Raw genomic sequence first — 26,711 nt, 5'->3', positions numbered from 1 at the left:
TCAGGTGTGTGTCTGCGTGTCAATCATATTAGGGCAATAGGAAATATGTAAAATCAAGACAAATAACCTAACCGAACCGTCTATATTTAAAAATATTCTCCCTGCCCATTATTACACACCTAAAGCAGATCCCGTATTTTAATATGGAATTTAAAAAGATCATGCATTAAATTCTCTTCAGAGGGCAAGAAAAATATAGATATAATGATACCATCATCTGCAGAGTAGTTCTCTAGCTCTGCTGTGTTCAGTTACTGGTAAATGCACTAATTGCAATTTTAATAAAATTAGAACAAACTCTAGGTCTTTTAAAACTCCAGGGCTGCCTCTCTGGTAAGATGGCGCCTCTCTAAGACCTGCCTCTTCTTAGTGATGAGGAAAAGGCCATAAATCCGTTGTTGTTTATGAAAATTTACAACTTTGCAATACAACTTTATGAGTTGCTCGGTTTTTCCATTGGTCGCTGTCGGTCATGTGGATGGTAACCGTGAACATGAACTTTTTTATAATTTCCCTTGCGAGAATAGAGCTGCATTCTTTTGCTCAGCTCTGTCCTGCTTCGGATCTCTCTGGCTTTCAATCCCCCATTTCATTTGTTCTTTGTAAGGCAATAGTGAACAAAGTGTATGGAGGTTCAGCATAAGCAGCCGCCTAGAACACAGATCCTGGATGGCAATTTCCAATTCCTCCGCTGGAAGGTGTGGCATATTGGATTCAAAGCACTGGAGTGGCAGATTTTCAACTTGCAACCTGGCTAATTTCCTGCTTCTTCTGGCACCAAAAGGAGGGCGATTCGTCTCCTGTGCAGCCAAAGCGACAGCTGTCAAAGTAGCAGGGGCTCCTGCGAGCCAGAACCTAAAGGTGAGAAACGTATATAACACTACCATAAGCAGGGTAACATTATTTTAATACCCATATATACCTATATGGGACCCATCTATATATAATAGATATAGTAGACATGAATTTATACCAATTGAAGGATTATCAGTCGAATATTTAGCTTATTTATATTTAACCAGTGCATGCAAAAATACAAGCATTTGTTATGAGCAAGGCTGAGGCGTAATTTTAATAAAGGTATTTTAAAAAGATTTACTCTCACATTCAGATTTGTATTATTATTATATTAGAATTCAAATTTACAAAATCATATCGAGTTTCTTTGCCCAAGAAAATGCATTATTTTTGTTTCCCAGCATTAGCAAATTAATTTGTGTTAATTGCAATTTAGAATTTTAAAAAAAATACACTTACAATTTCAGAAAGAGACCAATCGGCATAATATCTTCTCATTCCGTAAAATTTCCAGGAGAGAGAAAGGATATTTCTGTAACAGCAGAATAGAGGAAATATGTGCATAGGTTGCTTTATCAAATGAATCATTGTATACAGTATAACTGTGTCACGTCATGTGTTGATCGGAGCTTGAACAATATTACAGACATTTTTCTAAATACGTAGTTTATGGATGAACATCCAAGGCTCGATTTTAAGCAATCAGTCCTACATCAGATTCTGAAATGAAGCTTTTTCGATGTCAATTGAAGAAAATACGAGGTACTGTGTCAATTTAATTATGATTTTGAAAAAATGGAACACGGGTTGTGTGTGGGGGGGGGACGGGACGGAAATAGATCTGGACATGGATTATTTTAGTAAGGTATTGGCATCATAACGTGTCTTTCACCGAGCTGGCGTTGCTTCCTATGTTTGTGTTCTGGAAACCGCGGCATTGGTTCAGGGTTCTGCTTCTGTAATATCTTTATATTCATTACAGTAATTAAGAATGAGCTGTGAGTGCTTTAGATGTTAACACCGGTGTTGTTTGTGTTCTCCGGGCTGATAAAGAATTACATTTGCATTGCATTGCAGTATCTGCTTGACTGCAACTGCAGTGAGTGTCGGATTATTTATGGCGGTGCGATAGACTCTCAGTGCTGCCACTGTGTGGCGGAAACCAGGCGATCCAAAGGCAGCAGCAAGTAAAAGGCTAATTGTCTGCAATCCTCTTGGAGAAATCCTAAAAATTCGGCCTACCTAGGGAAACCATTCAAACGCCACCACGCATGGGCTATTTCTACAGGGCTGGGTTTTTTATATATATATTTTTAAAACTTTGATGTTTGTCGAATGTAAAATGTCCCTGTGCGAATTGGTTTGATGGGATAAGATTGAGGCTGCCCGGTGAGGTTACTAATACGAGTTCAATCTAAACAATGGTTTGGATTGCAAGAACTGTTTGGATTATAGGCTATTAGTTAAAGGTTGCTTTCTATTGCGCCTCTGAACATGAGAAGGATTTATAAGTGGATTTAGATAGTATGTGAAGGAGGGAGGGTTAAGCTCAAGAGGGTAACTGCCCCTGCACCTGTACTCTAGCGTTGTTTGAGTTATGGAGTCTGTTGACTGAAAGAATGAAAGAAAAAATAACCCGCGTCTTGTTAAAGTGCTAATCACGGTTTTTTCAACTGTGTGCTGACATCTTTTCATAATTTAAAAAAATGGGAGGAGCAGGACTACTTACTTTATTACAGTTGCAGAAGTGCAGTGGGAAGCTTTTCAATATTCACTTTTCGAAGATAGGTTTAATTGCAGCTTTATATAAACACTTATCTGGCTGGGAACGCTCACGGTAAAAGCTTTATGGTGGCAGGTTTTTTTATTTTTTTATTTTTTGAATAATGAATGTAACTGAAATCACGATTGCCATGCAAATTGTTTAGCTGTTACTACAAATGCTGTAACCATAACAAATGTGTACTTTCATTTATTCTGAGGTTTAGTGCGGCGGAAGCAACTGAGAAATGTTTTCATTTGTTATGCTGAGACATTAGAGATTTTGACTTTGGCTAAAACAAGAACCGCAAATTAAGACTCCTGGGCAAATCATTTCCCTCCCAATCCCTTAAACAAAGATAATATCAATCTGAAACGGACATAATAAAACTTAAATATGTATAAACCTCTCATTTTTTTCGCGATGAATCCAGTGCGTCTTCAAAGAAAAAACCTTCTGACCACAACTTTTTTAAAAGAAGTATGGACGTTGGATTTTTGTATTCACCGAATCTTAATTTTCATGGCACGTTTCCGGTCTAGCCTCTGCTGAAAAATTTCACATTTTTAAAAACCTCATTTGTATTCATCATTTCCCCCCACACATAGTACAAATTCTTCAGGACAGGGATTCTTTTGAGTAGCTACACATAATGTTTAGCTGTTATCTCAATGCATATAATTTTTAGTCTAACAGATGTGTATATAGATTAGAGTCGGAGAAGAGAATAGGGGTAAAAATAAAAATGGAAGGTAATCAACATCTCAGTGTGAAAGTCCAACGGAGAACGCTAACAATACCAACTATTGTGGAGAGATGTTTTAACTCACTACTGTTTTATAGGTACCGTAATCATCCTCCGGAAATGAGACACGGAACCTTCCAACAACAACAAAACTCACGTTTCCAAAGCTCGTTTAGGTGCTATAGGAAACAGAGTTAGTACAAACTCCAGCACGTTTAAAAATCGGCTGTTCAGTCTGTGGTCATAGTCACGTATTATGAGTAAACACAGTTTGGAAGGAATAATCTCCTTGTTATTTTTAGGAACTGCTGGAGTAGGCTGAATTAAAAGCCATTCTGTGCATTTCATCAGCACTGCTACTGCTTCTGCCCTGGGCCAAGAATTGTATGACCGTTCTGGGGTAACTGCCAAGTAGAACAGTACACGTTAAGACGTTTGTTAAAACATCAGTGAACACAAACGATTAGAAACAACAGCGAAACCGTTTTGCCTCTGCACACACGTTAGCGTGGCTATTTTCATTAGGTATAATTCTACCGCTACAATTTTAAAATCGTCGTTTCAGATACAGCAAAATGCACTTTTTGGATGTAAAGAAAACAAACATGTGTAACTTTCTCTGAACACATCTTTTCCGGGAGCTCTGGAAACCTGTTCCAACCTCTGCCAGTGACTCCCTTTGAAAGACACATCTAAATAAATAAATAAATAAACAAACAAACAAACAAACCTAGGAGGCCACCATTTCCTGTCCGAGCCATAATCTCCACTTTCATTATCTGAGTGTTCATTAATGCACGCGATTCCCTTCAATAAACAACGGAGAATATGGCTCAATCCGAACACAAAGGCTGGATTCTGAACTGGGGCGAAGAAGATGCTTGGTGCTCAAGCTCGGGAGGGAAATATTCTTTGGGGGCTTTCAGTATATTTAGTTGAATAAAATTATTTTCTTTGCACGGTTAAGAAAACAGATATTTGTTTACAAAGTCGGCCAGCTCAGATGCCATCGCTGATTCATTCCCCTTCCACAGATTTTAATTGCTCCAAAGTTTTCAGTTCTAACATCAATCATTCTCTACCTTTCATATAGGAATATAGAAAGGACTGGGGTAGTCCAACCCCCCGGGGTGGGGAGCGAGGGGGAGGGGAGTTCGCTGTGTGATGATTTGCATATCTTCCAGAGTGGAGATCCTAACTTTGGAGAGCTGCCCCTTTTTTTTCCAGCTGCCACGGGGCACTGCCCCGGGGGCGCTCGCGGCCGCCGCTTGCCGCACTCTTTTACGCTTTGCAGTTTATTTTTTTACAGTAACACCCTCTCGTCCTTCCCCTCCTCCCAATATGTCCCACCTCCCACGTTCCCTCAGCCACGTTAAAGGTGGTGTGTATGTGCGTGTTGCCATCCATCTGTCGGGTGTGCAGGCTCGGGGTTGTTTGTAACTTTGCTGGCTCGGTCGCTGCGGGTCCCAGGGGAGCGGGCTCCACGTTGCTCTCCCATTGGCCGCCGAGCCGTCAGCTGGTGCTATTTGCTGCTGTCGCTTTTGGCGCTCGGCCATCCAGAAACAAACCAGTTCGATGACTACTAATAGTTATAGCCAGATGTACTAATACACAACAAATCACAGTCCTGGAGAGGGGAGAGCAAATGAGTTCCTATTTTGTGAATCCCACTTTCCCTGGGAGCCTGCCTAATGGCCAGGACTCTTTCCTCGGGCAAATCCCCCTTTATCCAGCTGGCTATGATGCTCTGAGGCATTTCCCAGCTTCTTATGGGGCAACAAGCCTGCAGGACAAGACCTACACCTCACCTTGTTTTTACCAACAGTCCAACACGGTCATTACTTGCAATCGGGCATCCTATGAGTATGGAGCCTCGTGTTTTTATTCTGACAAGGACATAAGTAGCGCCTCTCCCTCCGGCAGTGGCAAGCAGAGGGGACACGGGGACTATCTGCACTTTTCTCCTGATCAACCATACAAATCCGACAGTGTGCAAAGCAAAATTTTAAATGAGGAAGGCAGCGACCGGAAGTACACGAGCCCTGTTTATCCCTGGATGCAGCGGATGAACTCCTGCGCTGGTAAGTCATTTGAATGCAATAAAGAGAGAGAGAGAGAGAGAGAGAGAGAGAGAAGTTTCTTTGAGAAAGACTTTCAGAAAGGGCGTCCAAACTGTCGGAGAGGAATGACTCCTGCGAGGTAATGTGTAACACGAAACCTTTCCAGGTTATTCCAGCCCTGGCACATTGGCAGCCTTAAAGCAGTTTAGGAACAATCTGCTCCAAACTTGGCTGACTTGGTGCAGTTCCTTAGTAATAACTGAAAAATAGGCATTCACAAATTGCTAATAACCATCCTTCCTCGAAGAAACCTCTTCGCTCCTTCAGTGTCAAAGACTGATGTAAGGAACATGCTCCCTGTACTGTCTACCCCCATTTATTTGTAGGACCCTCCCAAGCCCATTAGTATACAAATATTGGTTATCGAAAGCACGTTTTCGGACAATGTGTGCACATTTACAAATCACCTCGAATTTTGTCTCACTTAAAGTGAAGTTTACACAACAGGACTGTTTGGGATGGGAGCAAATGGCACTTGTTTGAATAAGCACACTGCCTTGTTTACTTCAACTGTTCCAAAAAAATAAAATCTCCCCTTACCTTCCCCCGGGTTATCTCTTGAAAGGTAGGATTATGACTTATATTTATTTGAAAAGTTTAACTTTGAAAGACATTTCTTATTTTGAAGAGCCCTTTTGCATTTGAATGCACCATATCCAGGAGCAAATGCCAGGGGCTGTTCTAGGAACTTTAGTTGCTTCTCTGAGCTTTAATTATGATCATACTTAATTATAGTTCTGCTATAGTTATAGTAACTATTATAGTTGTATACATACGCACACATATTTGTATATCTCACACACAAGTATGTATATATAAAAGTTTTAAATATTTCTCGTTCATTGGGTAAATGCTTTTCCCAATACATATCTGTGTATCAGAATTATACCTTCAAATCTGATAATGATGCTCTTCATCATTTAGAAATGTTTAATCAAGAAAACTTCTGAATATCAGAGTAGACACCCCTTATGTGATTGCCTCTGCAAGAGGAGGCGCAATGCAACTGACCACTATTTCTTAACTTGAAATCATTGGGCCTTGTTCAATGCGACAATTTTGTCTTTACTTTTACAGGTACAGTGTATGGAACACATGGGAGACGGGGGAGGCAAACTTACACCAGATACCAAACGCTAGAGTTAGAAAAGGAATTTCATTTTAACAGATACTTAACCAGAAGACGACGGATTGAGATTGCAAACGCTCTCTGCCTTACTGAACGACAAATTAAAATATGGTTTCAAAACAGGCGAATGAAATGGAAAAAGGAAAACAAACTCATACATTCCACACAGCCCAGCGGCGAAGAAACAGAGGAAAAGTCAGGGGAGTAGAGTAATGCTTAATAAAAGTTACCAGGCCTTTTCCTTTTTAGCATTTTTTTCTTGTGTTCCTTCTGCTACTAAAATCCTATAGGTTTTTCACAGTCTGTTGACTCCCAAAGGCTTGATTAAAATATATACATTTGCAATCAACTGTGAATTTATTTAAAAATAGAAATATTTGATTTAGAGCTATGTAGTGTATCTGGTCACCTTTTCAAAGCCTAGATAGCCTTGCTTAAAGTAATTCAGAAAAAAACCTAGATTATAATTATAAATATTTTAAATTGAGCATCTATGTCTGTATGAATGTCTCTGATACGACCGTATGGCTGTAGGCAACAGATAAGTGAGTAGATTTTTGTAATTGGAAACGTTCATATTGTGGAGTGACGCCTGATTTAGAAAATCCTGGTTTGATGTCTTTACTAATCCCGGGCGTCTTGTTCTACTGTGTTTGGGATTTTAGGGTCTCTAGAAAAAAAGTTTTACACGTGTATAAGAGATTTAATTAGCACAGAGAAGGTAACGGCATTTTAAAAAAATCGATTTACAAATCCTGACTATTAACTTCCATTAAAATCGAGGATGAATCGCAGGGAGATTTTAAAATGCCCAGAGCTGATTCCACTAAATTGAACAAAATCTGACCCAGTATTAAAGAAAAAACTATGCGTTAAACTTTACAACGGGGAAAGAAAAGGTTTTGAGGCGGGCAGATTTCTGCGGCTCCTGATGTGGCGCTGATAGTAAAGAAAGCTTTCATTGAGCAACGAGGGGGTTTTAATCATGCAGTACGATTGTGCTAGTTTCAAAAAATTAAATCTCAGTGGTCTGTAATGTTAAATCGTGGCTCTTCTTTCTATCTTTATTTACTTTCGAAATTCCTAGCACAGAAGACTAAATAGATAATAGATAGAAACTAGCTTCTAAATTGATTCCAAATAGAGTTCTCTTTCACTGAGTAAAATACATGCAGTCAAAATATTTACTAATAGATACGTATATGTGTGTGTGAATGTGCGTACAGTACACACAAAGACCCCTTTATTCGGAAGGAGAAGCAATTTGGGCTACCGCTCTGAATAGTCCCAAATCGCGAAAATATTAATGTCAAATGACCGCCACAACATTATATTTATCTGAGAAAAAGACGTCCACCATAAAATTATATAGAATTTGACCCCAGTTGGAAAACTACTATACAATATTTATTTTTAATAGGTACCTGCCTTTTAAAATCGGCAGTACAGCTTTTCTTAAGCGCCTGCAAAACAGGACTGTAATTGTTGCCAGTGTGTGAGGATTTATATTTTTCAATAGGTTTAAATAAGCATCACTTTAAAAAGAGATCGAAGTTATTTCTGTATTTAAAAATCTATAGCAGAACAGAAGAGGAAGGAATTAAAGAATAAAAGAAAGCTATTGAAAATAAAAGCAAATGTTTTCCCCAAACTCCTGCATTATTGCTGGTTTTGTGATTTGCAGCAGATAGCCCGTTACAATTGGTACATACTAATGGAACTGTGAGAGAAATGCAATAATTTTGCTATAATGGGCTGTAACCTCGAGTCGACCCCAGCCCTGCAGACCCTGGCTGGAAGCGTGAAGATCTAACTAGTCTCCAGAGGGTGGCGCAAGAGTCCGACTGACAATCAGGAGCTGGAAGCGGGAGCGCGCCTTGGGCGCGCGCGCCAACCCTCCAGCATCCACCCAACTCCCCCATTAGTGCACGAGTTTACCTCTAGAGGTCATCAGGCAGGATTTACGACTGGACAACAAAAGCACGTGATTTGAAGTCGTACCCCATATTTGGGTGCCTACGTAGGAGGGAACCAAGTACATGTCCCAGTCATTTCCATAATTCATCATAAATTGTGCAAGGGTGCTATAGACGCACAAAACGACCAAGAGCCACAAATCAAGCACACATATCAAAAAACAAATGAGCTCTTATTTTGTAAACTCATTTTGCGGTCGCTATCCAAATGGCCCGGACTACCAGTTACATAATTATGGAGATCATAGTTCCGTGAGCGAGCAATACAGGGATTCAGCGAGCATGCATTCCAGCAGGTACGGGTACGGCTACAATGGCATGGATCTCAGCGTTGGGCGCTCAGCTTCCAACCACTTTGGTGCCAATGAAAGATCTCGCAATTACCCAGCCACTACCACCTCTGCGTCGACAGAGCCCAGGTATAACCAACCTGCAACGTCTTCACATTCGCCTCCACCTGACCCTCTGCCCTGTACCGCCGTGGCCACTTCGCCTGTCAGCGACAGTCATCACGGGGTGAAAAACTCCATAGCTAACTCTACCAGCACTTCGTCCAATTCCAGCAGCAGCACTCACATAAGCAGAGAGGGGGTTGGCACGTCGTCTGGCACTGAGGATGACACCCCAGCAAGCAGCGACCAGGCAAGTGCCCAGAATGACCAAAGCACAGCTCAGCCTTCACAGCCCCAGATCTACCCCTGGATGCGAAAACTGCACATAAGTCATGGTAAAGCGTACCCTGCTTTTCTTTAAAGAGGCTTTAATGTAAAATGCGTGGTGGCTGGGTGGATGTGAGTGTGTAGCCTGATCAGACCCCTGTGCTTGCACGGTGGGGAACGACAGTTTCGTAGGCACGTTAAAAATGTAAATGTAGCAACTCTAACTCAACAAAGTCTGCACAACTCGGGGAGCAGAGATGTATCTGAAGTGGGAAAATGTGAATAGTGCTTGTCACGGTGTGTAATTTATTATGAGGACTGTCCCGCGGAACAGCGTTACTAATTATATATAAAAAAGAGTTTAGCAAAACAGTGAGTGAGGGTGGGAGTTTGCACTGGTAGGAAGTCAGAAAAAATCCTAAGGGTGAGGACCGAGGGGCATGGGAAGGCTATGTGGTTGCCTTCTGCTCTGTAATTATATATATCTATATATACCTGCCATTCATCTTCTAATTATGAAACAGGAATGATTTTGTTAATTACAAAGCATTCTAAAACTAAATCTCGTGACAGATCTGAATGCCCTTGCTTTGCTCTCCTATCTCTGAAATCCAATCTAGCCTGAGATCCACAATGCATTGATCAGCTTAGCTCAGGATTCTGTTGGTTTACTCTTCTAAAAATGTCTACAGAAAAGGGGATACTTGTTGAGCATTTACCTAAAACAAAAACAGGACCAAGAATAACAGTACTACTGATGCTCTGGGCTGCTTTAGAAAATACAGGAGCAGGTCGCTGGGAGAGACTAAATCATTCACTTTTCTGTTACAGACAACATAGGGGGACCAGAAGGAAAAAGGGCTCGGACTGCTTATACCCGATATCAAACCCTGGAGCTGGAAAAAGAATTTCACTTCAATAGATACCTGACCCGCAGAAGAAGGATTGAAATAGCACATGCTCTTTGCCTCTCAGAGAGACAAATAAAGATCTGGTTCCAAAACAGGAGAATGAAATGGAAAAAGGATAATAAGCTGAAAAGCATGAGCATGGCAGCTGCAGGAGGGGCTTTTCGTCCTTAAGAAATTGATCAATTAAAAAGTACTGAGCAGTATTAGTTGACCCTGCGCATAATGTCAGTACTAAGTTGACTTTCTAAAACTTCCTTGTGTTACTTCTGTGAAGAAACCTTGTTCTTGTCGCCCTAATTCATCTTTTAATCATGAGCCTGTTTCTTACCATTATATCGCGTGTATAAGTAGATCTGCTTCCCCTACATTTCTTTGTCTTGGATGGCTTTGTCTTGAAAATTTAGATGTTTTAACTTATTTATATGAAGCGAGCTGTGTTACTTGAAGTAACTGTAAAAAAGAGAGAGAATCCCCCTCCTTTAGTACAAATGTTATGTGTTGCACTCAATTTGCTTAACTGTGCATGTGTGTTTAAGTGTTAATAACTGTATAGCTCCAAGCTGTTAAAATATTTTTATTCAAACTACCTATATAATTCTTGTGTAATTAATGCTGTTGTAGAGGTGAAATGATGAGATACAACTGAACTTGTCCTACGTGTAGTGAATAGTGAATCTGTGACGAAAACTGTGATTCCAAGCAGTATGTCCTTGCTGTGCCTTTGTATGACTCTTTGCACGAACTCCTAGAAGTGGCTCTTATTAAGCGCAGCATCAGTAATGTATGTTTTTGTGAACAAAGTTACAAATATAGTCAAAGTCTGGCTGTTTGAGCAAACTGTGATCAGCTTTTTTTTTTTTTTTTTTTTTTTTTTTTTTTTTTTTTTTTTTAAAAACTGACTGGAAACAAACAGACAAAAATAAATAAATAAACTTTCTATTGTAAGTTTTCGTGATCTGATTTCGAAGCTGTACTTCCTGATTTGCTGATTTTTTTTCTTAAACAGTGCAGATTTTTGTAACATTTTACCTGGGTAGGACCTTATGCTACACTTTGCAAATGATACAAGTGCAATTATCCGACACCAATCCTTTTAATTGAAAGTTTGACCATAAGTTCCTCCTTAATGGTTTCTCGTTAGGTCGAAAGCTGCATTGCAGAACCACAATCAACACTCTCTGTGGGTGAATAAACTGGTAGCTGGTTGGTGATTGTTGAAAAACATGTGCTTTGTTAAAATACACTCCCAACCCCAGAGCGTGTTTACCTTGCTATATAATTACTCGTGTGGTTTAATTAAGTATATTTGCAGGACAGCCACATCAGAGATCTTTGCGTCTATAAGCAACACCCTATAGCCACCTTCCCGCTTTTCACCCTTTAAAGATATTTGTTTTTTTCTCTACAATTAGTTTTCTATAAATGTAATGTTACTTACCCCATCAGAGCTTGAATGGTTAACTCTTCAGAGCTTCTAAGAGCAACTAGAGATTTGCACATTTACTGACTGGTTACACTGATGCCTTCCCTTAAAAGTTATAAAACAGTAAACTTTATAAGCCCCAGTTCCGGCTATATGACATTTGGGTGCCAAATGAATAGGGTTTTGTCTATGAATTAGATCGTAAAATCATCCATAGCACAGACAGATAGGCTCACTGGCTATAAAAAGTCACGTGGTGCCATTAAAGTAAGTTTTATGGTTTTGGGGAGTTGACATCCAACATTATATACCACATAACATATAATCTCGCTGACGCTGGGCTTCATTTGACTCTTTTGCAGGCTACGTGTGCCTCCTGGTCATTCAAATTGTCAGTTTTAGGTACAGAAGTATCCAAATCACAAGTTCTCAGTGTTCTATGAAAAATGGCTCCTTACAAGTCAAGGTAAGTTTTATGCACAAGTTCCTTAAAGTTTATTTGTACAGTGGAGAACTGGACTCTTTCTGGCTCGATCCTTCCAGGACTGTCACATTGAATTCAGAAATGCAGAATAATCTACTATGGATACAGGTTTCGTTGAAAAGTTTTCCCCTCTCTGATTCTAACATTCAGCAGCTAGCTCTATATTTTAACAATCAAATCAAAGTAAACCACAATAAGCGTTTTTGGCAGAGATGGATTTTGAGGCCTAACTTTAATTACTTTGACTACTGCAGAAGATAATTACTTCCTTTGCTCCATAGACTTTCCAGTTTGGAAAGGTTTTGTTTAGCAAAGAGTAGATACTGCAGCGAATTTTTTAAAGGGAATTACATGGGTTGATATTATTTGAGAAGTGTCTTATAGAGGCATGATAACCTGTAGGTGTGCCGATGTGGTTGTAATCTTTGGATTGGAAAATATTTTGCACACCAAAGCAAGCATTAAAATGGCATAGATTGAATTTTCGTGTTTAGGATTCCTCTTTACTGCTCTGTGTTATATAGATAGCTATATCTATATGACTATGTATCCATATGTGTATACGTGGTACGTGCGGTCACTCATAGCCACTTACAACTTTGTTATATCTTTTTCCAGAAACAGTATACATTTTTTGTATTTCTGCTGTTTTTTTTCTAAGGAAACACATTGACTGTAACTTGTAACGTTAATACAAGCTACTATAAGTCACAATGCTGTAAATTATGAAATACAGACCAGGTTATAGACAATTGTAAATAACCCCGTCTCTATATAGCTACAGATATTATTGGCTAGCAATTGAGAGGTAGGCCCCAGCTGCGTGTTTACTTCAACATTCTTTTTATTTAAGTAGACTATTCTCACCAGAGTGTGATTACTCAGCAGTAAACTTTATGGCCGGATTTAACTTTAGTCTTTGAATTTTCAGGGGCTGAATGAAAGGGCGAAAGAAACTTTCACTTTCTCTCCGTCTCTCTCCTTCTTTGTAGAACTAGAGCCAGATCCTGAAAATACTTACTCACAAGATCATTGCTTAGGTGAGTAGTCTCACTGAACCCATTAGGACTATTGGGGTGATGACTACTCAGTTGAGTAAAGGTTTGAAGGATTAAGCCCAGAGACTGTAAATACAAATTTTGACATCTATCTATCTATCTATCTATCTATCTATCTATCTATCTATCTATCTATCTATCTATCTATCTATCTATCTATCTATCTATCTAATTTTTGGTCATTTTGGAGTACACCAGACTCAACAGAGTTCTCTAAAACTGCAGTGCAATGATGTTATATTTCCTGACATGTCATAATTTCGAGATTAAAGAAGAACGGAGTTGTTTGTCACTAGATGATTTCTGGCTTTATTTTGTTAGATTCCTTTCTCTTTGAGTATTGTTAATTTTCGTAATATACGATAGCTGAAACTATTATTAAAATGGCAGAAAGTTGTTAGAATTCAGGAGAATTATGAAGATTATTATTTGCACCTTTATAACATAATACCTCCGCAAGGTCTAAGAATGAAATAGAAAATTCATTCTACCTTTGTTTTAATTTTTTCAAATAATCAAGGGTACACATTGATAAAACACTATCATATATTCATGGTTAACCCTTAGAGCTACCCCAAAAGTTATGGTAGGTTTACAAACTTTTAATGTTTTGAGTTCATTCCCAACATAAGATAAAAAGTTTTAGATACTTTTGTGTTTTAGTATCTTTCTATGAACACTAGATAATGACATTTGCTTATCATTCCTATAATAAAATGGAAAAGAGGTAGACTTTAAAAGTGCATTCTTTATTGCACTTTATAGCCAAAGTACAATCTAGAATAATTCCCATAACAAACAGCTGGCAGTTTCATGGTACACAAATATAACAGATTCAATATTAGGAATACAGCAAAGTTATATTTGATAGGAATACATTTAATTATATGTCATAATACCCAGGCAGTGTTTAATGGCAAAAATCATACATAGACTAGTTTATAAGTTTTGACTTCTTTCATATATTGGTGGTTTTCTGAAGAAAAAGCTCTTATTTCTGCTATTTCATAGATTAAAACTAAAGATAATCGTTTGAATATCTCAGTTTCTTAGCTCCATTGTGAGAACTGGATATTCATCATAGGGCAAATGTACTTAAATTCTTTTTAAGGGACCTTAATGTCATCTGAGGTTGTGAATTGTCAGTGAAGGAAGTAAATAATTTGCTACCAACATGAAATTTTTTGAATTTTAGCTTCTTAAGCATGCTATATATGAGATACAGTGTGGACATGTTTGGGTATTGTGAAAATATCCCAATATTTACAGATACATTCTGCAAGGAACTACGAGACTCACTCTTGAGACACAAAATAAAGTTGATTGAAAAATTACTACAACTGTACAGTATTTCTAGCCTTGAATCACCCTCTCAAAGTTATGACAGCTTGAATCCTCTTAAAACAGAAATGCGTTAAGATTTTATAATCCAGACTGGAACGGAAAACTCAGATACCTTCAAAACGCAAAACTCCAAAAACCTTTCACAGATCCTAACTGTCTTCTGAGGGGAAGTGGCTGGTTCCTTCGTAGAGAATGATCATTTGGAATCAAGATTTAGTTCTTTTCTGTGCATATTATTTTTCTACGGTATTTTTGGACTCAGTGCACCTGAGTTTATTTTACTGAAATCATCGCAAGTGGTGGTCTACTTGGTTTTAAAATACAATTTACTAACTTCTCTGAAAGAAATACGTTAGTGTAGTGTGTCGTGTCTCAGCATAAGGCCAATTAAAGTTTAGGCAACCCGTTTGTGCGTATACCTAGTAATTTATAAGTCTTGACTTTCACTAAACTATAACATGTCTTGTGAAAGGCAAATAATTTTAGGTTGATAGATTTGTCTGAGCCCTACACACGTACTAATTATTAAACATAGCGAATTACTATTCTCCCATTTCCTTACATTTAGTAAGGGTGTGTCTGTAGAAGGGTGAGAATACAAATGTTTTCTGTCTGCTCTATGGGAAATTGACTGTAACAGATTCATATGGGCTGATCATGATTTTCGATTTCAAATCGTACGTACTGGAGGAATGTATTTTCCCGTCACAGCTAGTACAGATATAATAAATTAAATATAAATAAACCTTCTGACCAAGATAAGAAATCTCTTTCCCCCTTATCTTTTCTCTCTTTTAGGCTTCAGATAGACACAATTCAGTGTCTGAGTTTTTATGAATAGTACAAAGATATGACTCCTACAGTAGCCTGCTTATATTTGAAAGTATTCTCCTTTATAAATGAAAGCATCCTCGCTAATATTTCTGAGGAAAACAAACACTCATGTACCATCTTAGTCATATGTATATATAGCTGCATATGTACACCATACCACATAAGACATACAGAATGTACAAGATTTGCAAAGGTTTCCCTTTACAGTGCACATACGGAATCTGTCCTATATCCAAAAAAATGTCTTTTCAATAATAATATTTGTTATGAAGGTTATTGGGTAATTATTGCAATTTTCTGAAACAGTCCTTGCTTGAGGTGAAGTCTGTCTCTGGATAACAAATGGCAGCCCTTGCAGTTCACTGCCAGGTTAAGTAAATGCAGAAAAGATAAATCTGCACACCCTAGGAATCACCAGCAGAGCTCGCTTTAGACCAAGTTCACAGTCAACTCGTTTGCCTAGACAAGGCTTCACAAACAATTAGAGTTTCTTTATTTTTAAATAAAGGCGAAATGACTAAGTACTTAGCAACATATAGCTACATCTTTTCCCCAGTGCTATACAGTACATTCTTTCCGACTCCATGTCCAGAACTTACCAGACTTTCACCTGCAATTGTAACCATATAGCGTCTTTCAGTTAATCTAGTCCCTCCAACGCTGGCGAAAGAGTTTGCAAACTGATTTAACAGCACTTTACAATGGTGAGCATTTTTTTAAAAAATCCAGTTTTCTCAAAACAAACAAACAACAACAAAACCCCCAACAATAACAACAACACAAAAAAAACACCCACACTTAAAAAGCAGGGGGGAAACAGCAGAACCATTGAAACAAACAGTCCAAGTCTCTTGCTCCTAAAAGACGCTGCATAGCTTTTGTATATCTTTGTGGTTAGGGCGTTACAACTACAGGTCAAAAAGTTGAGGGTCAAAAGTTTACGTTTTGCACCACTCTTAGTCATCCGCCCAGACAGAGTTTGATGTCAATGTTATAGTCGAGATCTTGACTATCAGCACAAAAGATAAAATAGCTTTGAGTTAAGCGTGTATCACAGTATGGACTCCAGGTGAACTCTAGTGGTTGAATGACCTCAATTACCGAGGAAAGGATAGAAAATTCCTCTTTTCAAGAGTAATACATGTTGTATTTCATCTTGAATTATCAGCCACATTTGAGTCTGAATATCTCTGGCTCAGATGCACCAGGTAAACATGAATGTTACTCTAGAACACCAAAACGCGTTCATAGCTGTATTCTTCAATACCATGGTCAGGTAACAAAATGTTTCACACTCCTTAATATAATAGCCTCCTTAAGAGGCTTAATGTAAAGACTTTTCACTTTTCAAAATGTCAGGAACTTAAGACACTAGCAGATCTATTAACATCTGTATCGATCCTAGCAGCGTCTTGTTTTTCCTATAATTTCTGTAGTGAGCACTAAACTGTACTTAATAAGGACATATTGTAGGTAATACTTTCAGGTTATATTTTTAGTCCGAAGGTGAAAATCTAAAATTCAGAATTACGGGGCGATTTGTGATACTAACAGAAATTATTCTGCAAAAAAAACCTGACGGCGCTATACAGTTCCATAATTTCAGGGCTATCAAAGCTTTCAGGAATTACTCTCAGACATAAATTGATAGTTAAACAAGTATCAAGGTATTTTTAAGATGATTTTTTTGGGGTAAAGAGCACTTTCCAAATTGTTGAGAATTGTTCTTGTCTTTAAGACTGTGACAGTGTTGAAGATTTAGCTCTGAAGTTAAGTATGTCAATAAAAAGCAACACACAGTATTACACAGAGAAATTGGGAAGGTAATTATAAACCAAATATACAGTGTAGCACATAAATACAGGTCGAAATTATATTGAAGCAGTGTTTTGTTTAAGAGGGAAAGTTTATCCAAAATATTCAGATGTAAAAGGTCTGGGGAATGGGGGTGGGGGTTATAATGAGGAATTCAGTTGGGAAAAAGTACCTCTTCTATATCCATGTTTAGCTGAATTAAGAACAAACAGGCATGGATTATACGATATTCCTAGTTATTTGGATACAAATTAATTATTTGTCAGTGATACTGGTGGATCATTGCAGAAAGCAGGAGTTGTTGAAAATAAATTGTGAGCTGTTTGATTTTAAATCATTGAGAGATATTATTGGAGAGTATGCCTACATCGCTTGTATATGACAGCGGTGTGGAAATATATAAATATCATTACACACCGTGTATACATTGTTCATCAAATACTGCTGTTGCCAACTTGTAATAAGATAGTCAGATTGCATATTTTGGTTTAAAAAGAATGTTTCCCCCACTTGAGATATTATAGATTACTTTATACTGTTAGATCATTTGTTTGTTGAGAAAAGAAAAGTCTTGGTAGTAACCTGAAATATATAACCATTTAAATATATTGTTAACGAGTGCTACGTAGATTGTTTCCAAGAATAACAAGTCTTTGATACTCCCTGACCGAAAAGCTGTTAGTATAACTAAATTACACAAAATGAGGGAACTGAAATCTAGTTTCTTACTTACCAAAACAATTATTTTGATGCAAATTCATGTATTCAACATAGTTTAAAATAAAAATATCAATGAAAATATTTTCAGAGTTCAACTGCAACTTCAATAAATATTGACTTATCTCAATTATTGTTTAAATGATTCATTTTTAAAAGGGAAACAGTGCAGTTATTAATTTGAGATGAACGATTCCTTGCCTTTGTACGTTCATTCTTTGAATGCAGTACACACTGGTCTCTGGTGTAGAGTGTCTGGTCAAAAGACCATTCATTTAAAATTCTAACACAAATCACATTTTGTGTGTGTTTATTTAACCATGCCGGTATAGAGCAAGCAAATCACTCCAAACATCCAGTTGTTAGAACATATTCAGTGCCAATGAAGTAATCGCTTTATAAAATAATGAACTTGGGGGCCAAAATTCAACCATTGCCTCAATCTTGACAATTTAAAGCAACCGTTTCGCATGTTAGTTTCAAAGTTAACAAATGTTAAACTGCTTAACTGTCTTGCGGGCTTTTATGATTCCCAAAGAAGAAAGGAGAGATACAGTCGATACATTCCATAACGTTTACATTTTCCCGCTATTTTTTCTTAATTTTCCCTTAGAAGTAGTGACCTGGGCAAAGCACCCTGCTATCTAAAAGACACTGTTATAGACCTTTTAGAAAAACTAAGTCCAAGGCCGAGGTGAACTTCAGGTCACCGCGTCTAACAAATATGAAAATGTCGGCTGGTGAAGGGCACGCCTTGTTGTTTAACAAAGACTGTCAATGTGTAAGATTAATAAGAAACAAAATGCACACGGTGTCACTTTTCGGTCACTTTGAAACTTGGGACAGGGTTGCATTCAAGAGGGAAAGCTGGGGCTAAATATATTCAAAATGGTTCAAATCAGATTCAAACCAGGCTGCTCGGGAGTCTCCCTCTGTCCACCCTCTCTGGAGCATGGACACGTTAAAAAGTGTAATTGAATTATTATTTTTTAATTCTTTGGTTGTAAAACTATTTTATCCGCACGCATGGAAGTCAGCAGATGTGCTTGTATGTTTCACAAGAACTCTTTTAGACTGTTTGGGTATGCACGAGATTGGAGCCTGTTGGTGCATGAAGATTAGATATCGCACTATCAACTTCGTTTCAGTGAATTCCCAATCTCGTCTATCGCAAGATTCAGCTGGTAAACTTTGGGTCCTATGTTAATTGTTTAAGCGTGTGAAATATGGTCTTATTTCTTAAATAAAAAATAAAGTTTTTTTGTTTTGTTTGTTTGTTTGTTTGTTTGTTTGTTTGTTTGTTTTTAAAGCTGGGATGGTGCTACAAGTTGGGTAACGGGAAATATCCGAGGATGGTTCTGAGATTGTTTATTACATCCATAAATCTTGCAGTAAAATGTCGAAATGGCCGTGTGTAAGATAACACTTGGTGGTCTTGGCTGGGTTCTTGTTTATGATAACAAAACCACAAAGACAAGGAACAGGCCTTTGGAGATCCTGCATAAGCACATCTTCACAGGCTGCTAGAACCACAGGAAAAACATGCTTCATCTGAGCAGCTGAGGTCACCTTGTAGATTTACAATCGCATGCAAAATTGTATTATTTTCTGTTTCACTGAGAAACGCAGCTACACAGTAGAAAGAAGTACAGTTGAACAAGTATACTTTGAAGTCTAATCATGGTAAATATTATTAATCAGAACCCGGGAAGCTCTCCGAATACAAAACTCAGCATACAAAATAAGGTACCAGCTTTCGTTGTATTTTACTGAGGTTTTGAAGTATGGTAGTTACTAGAGTATTCTGGCCATCATAACTAAGGAGCTCCCTTATATTAGGAGGATAATATTTAGGGTAACCCAATTTAATGCAATTATGCGCGCCTACGCATATTTGTATGCATGAATCTGTGTATGAATGTACAGCTGTGCGCCGAAAACAACGTACTGTGGGTCTCTAGCAATCTCATCTTCTTGCCACACTGTAAGCGTTAGCTTTATTATTTTAATAGATGTTTGGGTTTCGTCGAAAAATAGTCCCCAACAATCTAGTCCTTCCTGTGCATACTGCAATTTGTTGTGTTGAATAGTTGTGGATGTTAGACGCCTATGGCGTGTGTAACCATATTTTCTACTACATACAAGGTAAATAGAGAAAGATATTTTTCACACCAGTTAAAGAGTTGCATAGACGTTCAGTAGGAAATGAGTTGAACAAGTATACTTTGAAGTCTAATCACGGTAAATATTATGTGCTTTAACTCTCTTTGCAAATTAGACATTAGATATTAGCAAAAATGAGTAATTGTTTATGTAAGTATCACAGTATGTTGGAAATGTTCAAAGATACACCAGATGGTCTGCAATATATGTATATGTTTATAATATAAATTAATGCAGTATACGTGTGTCAGTATCTAGTTAGACCTAACATATATTAAATTATAATTTTATATTTATATAATGTTATCTATTGAACTGCAAAAGACAACAATCTGAATTTAAGCAATGATAGCTACTATGAGGAAAAAGATCTAAATTGTATTAAAATTTTTGCTTTATATATTCAGTTAGATGCATTTTCCTATTTTCGAAGGTGAGACTATCCATTCAGGAACAATGCTCCTGCAGAGGGTGGCAAATATTTGTATTCGATTTTCTATAAACCAGCCAACCAACAAAAATATAAAATAAATTCTAAAAAGTTCAGTATTAACTCCAAACATACAACAGCAGATGGAATTCATAAGTAATCTATTATTTTAAAATAATGGTGTAATTAGTTTAACTATCAAATTTCAATTATCTAAGGTCAGGCGGTTGCCTCTTTTCCTTCCTGAGCTGCAAATATTGTTAGCAGACTAATTTTTAGCAATTTAGAAGTCATAGAGTTTTTTCTGCATTCTAATTTCAGTATTGTAGGCTACTTTCTGAAAGATGTCAGTGAATTCTCCTATAATAAAAACCCCAAACCAAATCAAACCTAAACCAAAACACACAAAAACCCAAAACGTAAATTTGTAGTTTGGGAAATACTCTCACTGGGAGAGAAATATTCCCAGTTAGTCCTTTCATTTTATTGAACATTTTCTTTTCTTTCTTTCTTTCTTTCTTTCTTTCTTTCTTTCTTTCTTTCTTTCTTTCTTTCTTTCTTTCTTTCTTTCTTTCTTCGCTAACTATATCGTTAATGGCACACAGCACCGCTAATTAATCTATTTGGCTCTTCCTCCCTTTCATATCAACTTCTGAATCTAGTTATATGTTATCACAGCTCGCAATCTACAAAGGGATAAAAGATTCTCTAATAACTAAATTATCATACAATAACAACGTTTAAAAGCGCTGGGGACAGATCATAGAGAAACAAATACTGATTTGCAATTAGTTGGCCTCTATTTCACAGGATCTAGCAGTCTCATTTCCACTTTGATATATAATGTATGCCCAATCCTAAATCAAGTGATTTTGAAATGGAGAACTGTAAACTATTGTCATTGTATCAGAGGGGTAGCCGTGTTAGTCTGGATCTGTAAAAAGCAACAAAGAATCCTGTGGCACCTTAAAGACTAACAGATGTATTGGAACATAAGCTTTCGTGGGTGAAAACCCACTTTGTGAGACGCATGCCATTGTCATTGTATTTAATGTATTATGCAATGTTAATTTCTTTTTCTGTATGCTACATTTTAGTTTCTCGTTGATTTCTGACCCGCCCCCCATCTTTCCTCCCCTCTCCTTCTTCTCCGCCCCCCCTCCAAAAAAATGCTAGAGAAATAAAATATTTGTGCCCAGGATGAATTTACGACTGGTAGCGCAGAATTTAGGTCTCTCTCCGTTCCACTGGGAAGAGGGGGAAATAATTGGCCACAATAAGCAGCAATCACAGTGTAGCAAAGCTCAAACTCGCGTGGCTTTGAGCAAAATCTTGTTCTCCTGTTTTAAGAGTCCGAGGCCACCCATTTGAGAGGTATCTGGTCGAACTGCGAGTTTAGGGAAGGTGGTTGGTGCGATGGATACTAGGATGCGCCTCGGATTTCGCTCCCCTTTCTGGCTGCGCAGTTTTTTACCATTGCTGGGACCTCTCTCCCCAGCACCGTAAGAGACGGTTTGGGCTGCTCCTGCTGCTGCCCTGGGCTCCCCCGGCACTCACCATCTTTCCATTTCCTGATCCGGGGTCCGCAAACAGCGCAGCAATTGGCCCTGCCGGTCAGGTGGTGATGTGTGTGTGTGTGTGTATGTGTGTGTTGTGCGCTCGGGTTGGGGGGGGGGAGGAGGCCCAAACTTTGGCAGCCGGCACTTGACAGCGGCGAGAGGAGGAGGGGGAGGGAGGGAGGAAGGGCGGGGGAGGGGGGAGAGGGGGGAGGGGCTTCGCGGAGCCCAGAAAAACGACAACGCGAGAAAAATTAGTATTTTTGCACTTCAACAAATTAATGACCATGAGTTCGTTTTTGATAAACTCCAACTACATCGAGCCCAAATTCCCGCCCTGCGAGGAGTATTCGCAGCACAGCAGCGCCAGCAGCAGCAGCAGCACCTACCACCACCACCACCACCAGCCGCACCTGCACCAGCACCCAGCGCACCCGGGCCAGTCTCTCCCCGACTACTACCAGCGGCCCAGCAGAGACCCTGGATACCAGCCACCACCGCCACCTCCTCCTCCTCCTCCCGAGGCGCTCTACCCCGCGCAGCCACCCGGCTACTCCGAGGCGCCCTACAGCTACAGCAGCACCAGCGCCACCCCGGGCCAGGAGCAGCCACCTCCGGGTGCCTCTCCTCCACCGCCTCCTCCACCGAAGGGGCACCATGTCCAGTCCCAGCCCCTGCTCCAAAGCCACGTCCTGCAGCACCAGCGCCACTGCGAAGCAGCCCCCGTCGCAGGGGCCGGGGCCGTGGCCAGCCCAGGGTGCCCCCTCCTGCCTGACAAGAGCCTGCCTGGCCTCAAAGGCAAAGAGCCCGTGGTCTACCCCTGGATGAAGAAGATCCATGTGAGCACTGGTGAGTGGGACTGCCTGGGGAGGAGGAAGAGGAGGAGGAGGAGGAGGAGAGGACGCTGAAAGTGCTGCAGGGTTGGGTTGGGTTGGGTTTTTATGTGTGCGCGTTTCCTAATACAAACGTGAGAAACCTTTTGTATCCGGGGTCCTTTATCGAGAGATTTACGAGACGCCAAACCGTTAGGGCAGTAATTATAGCCCCCATAAATTTAATTGCCCTGCCAATGGCTCTGGGCCATGTGTCTTTGAAGCTTTTCTTCCACCCAAATGCCCATCACCATTTTTTATTGCTCTTCAATTGTTTCCTATTGTCAATAGCCTGTGAAACATTTTCTTGCAGTTATGTCTCTGATTTGAACCTGGTGTCAAGTTATTATATAATGATTATGTTCAATTGCTTTTTTGTGTGTGTGTGTGTGTTCAGTCAATCCCAATTACACTGGAGGGGAACCCAAGAGGTCTCGAACTGCCTACACCAGACAACAAGTCTTAGAGCTGGAGAAGGAGTTCCATTTTAACCGTTACCTGACCAGGAGGCGACGCATTGAGATAGCACATACACTTTGTCTCTCGGAGCGCCAGGTCAAGATTTGGTTTCAGAACAGGAGGATGAAATGGAAGAAAGATCACAAACTGCCTAACACTAAGATGCGCTCCTCAAATCCATCTACTGCTAGTCAGCAAGCCAAAGCACAGACACAGGGCCACCACCATCAGCTCGATGGGTCAACACCCAACTCATCAGCCCTTTAATGATTTTTATATTTGTTTTTTTCAGTTGCCTATTTTTGTTGTTGACCATTTGGACCAAAACAACTGTATACAGAATCAGAAGAAATGTGCCCTGTACAGGGTACATGTTGAAACCAAAACATGGACAAATTGTCTACACTGTACAGACATAATGGTTCCATTCCCTTCATTCTTTCGTATTTATGAAAATACGCTGTACTTTCCGTGTCACAGAGCGCTGGATGCTGTAATGGATGAATTCTGTACCCAAGAAGGACTCTTTTGTACATAACACTTTAAAAATAAAATACAGTTAAAATAATAATTCGTGAAACAATTGTGTAAGACATTGACTTGAGTTGTGTTGTTTGGTGCAATGTTCGTGGATTCTCCAGTATACGCAGACAGAAGAAACCAAATTTTATGTCATGGAGATTTTATGAAAACTGTCCCATTACAGTCTGACAGGCAATGTTTAATGTAACAAGAGTTATTTAATTGTTTTTAAGCGTAGCCACTGAGGTAGTTGTGATATAATCGTTTTCCCCATGTCTCCTATTGCATTTATTTAAAAATATTAAAGGCTGTTGCTGTCTTCATATCTGGCACGTCTAACTGTTTCGGTCTGTGTACAATTTGTGAATTTTGGTGTGATGTATATATTGCCAATACTGGTAATAAAGAATACTCTGTACAAAAAAAAAAAAAAATTAAAGGCTTCAAACACAAGGTCATGTAATGCTGTTTCCTAAACATTATGCTTTGCTGATCATTTGCCTTCAAATTTAGTTAAAGAGATGCTCATTTTAGTTGCCTGCCTTCACAAAAAATAGTGCCTGCTTGAACAAGTATATGTATTATTTATTGCCTAGATGACTTGTGGCCTGTAGCAACCTTGCCAGAGGTTCAGTCTGTCTATTCATTTACATGTATATGGCTATTCCCACCCTATGCACAGAGAAATAGAGCTTTCACACTGAGTCAATGAACTGAAGTGAACTAATTTACTTTAGTAGAACTAAGACAGCTAACCATGATACACTTTAAAAATATCTGGCCAGTCATTATTTATTCGTTCACTTGGTATTTATTGTGAATTCACTATGAAGAATTAAGGGGCTGTATAGGTGATAAAAGTTTCTTTATTTCAAAGGCATCTATTTTGAAAAGTGTTTGGTGTAAACAGAAAGCCTTAATAATTAAATGAAATCTGGTAAAACCCAGAGGTTTAATCTGGTAAATGTTCAGAATGATTCTGGAAAACAGTATTCAGGTGTTTCAAACTCATAGTAACCTTCTAATTGTCAAGGATGTTAAGAAATATACCAAAGGTGGAATTATTACAATAAAATGTATACAATTTATAAGGATTTTCATATCACTTTCTCGAAAGTATCATTGACATTGAAACGTATTAACTGAGCAGAAGAACTTGTAGGCGGAAACTCTACCACTGTTTTTCTGCCAGAAAAAGATTAAAGGCCACATTTTATTCGCCATACTCACGAAAGTATGTCCAGGTACTAAACTGGAGTCGACGAGTCTTCTCACGTGAGTAAGGCGAGCAAGATTTAGTTCCTTTTTTTAAATATATCACAATTCACTCAGTAAGAAAGCACATTGGCACAACAATATCGTGAGCATCACTGCCTGTCCCAGGAACACATACCATTTCAATGAAAAATTTAACATGTCACTGGAAGAGTATATTCAGCATCAAAGCTATGGCAGTTGTAAATACGTTTAGCAAACAGTGTTGTCTCACATTGAACAACTAACCACCCTGAAAAGTATGTTTCCGTTACCATGCTGCTGTTTACTAAATCCTAAAACGTTTTCCATGTTAGCTGCCCCAATATAAAAGAAACTGAATATATCTGAAAGTGGGGTAACTGCTGGTATCTCTGACTCTCTGCAACGTACAGCTCTTTGTTTTGTTTATTGTGTGGAACATTTCCCCCCAATTTATTTTAAAACCAAATTAGCAGAAATGATCAAAATCCCAAATCAAACGTTTTAATTGAGAATAATTTATTACTGAAGACTATGCCTATAAACCCATTTTCCCTTCGTAAAACTAAATGAAAACACGCGCTGAAAATAGCAATTTTACTGAGTATCATTAATCACCTCCTACAATAAATACTTCTTTGTAATTCAACAGCCGTTCTGAAAGGCATTCTCTTGGAAAAAGTCTGTGAAGACGCAAAGGATTTTCCTGGAAAAAAAATGTGGTCATGTATAAAGACACAGCATCTTGGCTGTCTGCTAAAAAAATGTATACTGTCTTGGTGGAGAATCAGCCCCGGACTGCAAAATATCACATGGCAGATTATCATCATTTAAGGTAAATTTTCATTTGTTCCCCACCCCCTTTTTAAAGCTGCATAGTGTTTGATATGTGAGTGTTACTATGCTTCTCGTGTGATATAATCAGTGTTACAATCACTTAGAAAATTAAATCGCAGACTTTAAACTCTGGCATTGTCCAGCCTTTGCTAGGGCAACCAGAAGAGTTCACTGAAAGGACAAATTTTCTATCCCATTAATTGTTTTTTTAGAGAAGCAGACTGACCCTTCAAACCCTTGACCTTTAAAGACAGTATCCTTTTAAATCCAGCTCTTGGACCTAAATGTCTCTCTTTGGCTGGCTGTCTCTCTCTCTCTCACACACGTATTTATCTGCTCTCGCCACAAAGGAAAGCGGCACAAAATGCTAAAGGTGGAAGTTTGTCAATATTTCAAATAAAGACAAAATCAGGTCTGAGTCACTTTAATTGTCACAGTTAGAGCCAAGCCGTTAACCTCCGCCCCTTCCCACCAAGAAAAATGGTAGTTTTTCAAGGTCTCCCTTCCAGTTTCTACTGCAATCTCTAATATACCTGGTGTTTTATTACAAGAGGAACTCATCTGTGACAAGCAGCGCGCAGTATTTAATAACTATAACCATTCTCCATTGAATGTTTAGCCAGGGCTCTGACATTTTTTGGTATACTCTGCGCCCTATGGACTGCTTCTTGGGTTTTGTAAATGGGTGGGGGATGGGTGGTGGAGGAAGGAAGGTGGAGGTCTTGACAAGCTTGTCAGGAGACTCCATCTTTCTTTTCCCCTCCTTAGCCCGAGCCTCCATCCCAACCCTGAAGTCTGATCATGCGCCCGATCCTGCATTCCCTTACTCACGAGTCACGCCAACAGCGCTTACTCATTCCA

The 26,711-nt window shown here is 38.9% G+C and overlaps 4 protein-coding genes and 1 long non-coding RNA gene across 10 annotated transcripts in view; 4 read left to right on the top strand and 1 right to left on the bottom strand.

Annotated features, from left to right (window-relative positions):
* Positions 1–731: 731 nt before the first annotated feature.
* The window catches only part of HOXA3 (homeobox A3), a 43,619-nt gene continuing 17,639 nt past the window's right edge, over positions 732–26,711 (top strand). The window contains exons 1-3 of one of the 4 annotated variants that reach the window (XM_034760677.1): positions 732–861; positions 11,886–11,989; positions 25,666–25,848. The gene's annotated coding sequence lies outside the window, so the exon portion shown is untranslated. Of the gene's footprint in view, positions 862–11,885; positions 11,990–19,307; positions 19,522–25,665; positions 25,849–26,711 lie in introns of those variants that run through there. The other 3 variants (XM_034760678.1, XM_034760679.1, XM_034760680.1) reach the window with 3 other exon arrangements.
* On the bottom strand, positions 742–11,682 carry LOC117872339. 3 transcript variants are annotated; one of them, XR_004644463.1, is made up of 4 exons: positions 11,539–11,682; positions 2,967–3,105; positions 1,258–1,330; positions 742–855 (listed from the first exon to the last, which is right to left on the bottom strand). It is a non-coding gene; the product is annotated as an uncharacterized LOC117872339 (long non-coding RNA). The 3 variants fall into 3 exon arrangements; XR_004644464.1 differs by lacking the exon at positions 11,539–11,682 and adding an exon at positions 4,036–4,285; XR_004644462.1 differs by lacking the exon at positions 11,539–11,682 and having other exon boundaries at positions 2,967–3,298.
* HOXA6 (homeobox A6) lies at positions 4,520–6,846 on the top strand. The gene is made up of 2 exons (XM_034760690.1): positions 4,520–5,386; positions 6,503–6,846. The coding sequence occupies exons 1-2, from the start codon at positions 4,951–4,953 to the stop codon at positions 6,760–6,762; spliced, it is 696 nt and encodes a 231-aa protein (XP_034616581.1). The 5' UTR covers positions 4,520–4,950; the 3' UTR covers positions 6,763–6,846.
* On the top strand, positions 7,012–10,686 carry HOXA5 (homeobox A5). The gene is made up of 2 exons (XM_034760687.1): positions 7,012–9,257; positions 10,021–10,686. The coding sequence occupies exons 1-2, from the start codon at positions 8,696–8,698 to the stop codon at positions 10,269–10,271; spliced, it is 813 nt and encodes a 270-aa protein (XP_034616578.1). The 5' UTR covers positions 7,012–8,695; the 3' UTR covers positions 10,272–10,686.
* On the top strand, positions 22,148–24,230 carry HOXA4 (homeobox A4). The gene is made up of 2 exons (XM_034760686.1): positions 22,148–22,773; positions 23,194–24,230. Exons 1-2 carry the CDS (start codon positions 22,206–22,208, stop codon positions 23,520–23,522), a joined length of 897 nt encoding a protein of 298 aa, XP_034616577.1. The 5' UTR covers positions 22,148–22,205; the 3' UTR covers positions 23,523–24,230.

This window comes from Trachemys scripta, chromosome 2 (assembly GCF_013100865.1).
Source record: "Trachemys scripta elegans isolate TJP31775 chromosome 2, CAS_Tse_1.0, whole genome shotgun sequence".
Lineage (NCBI taxonomy): Eukaryota > Metazoa > Chordata > Testudines > Emydidae > Trachemys > Trachemys scripta.
This window is presented reverse-complemented; position numbering and strand designations above follow the sequence as displayed.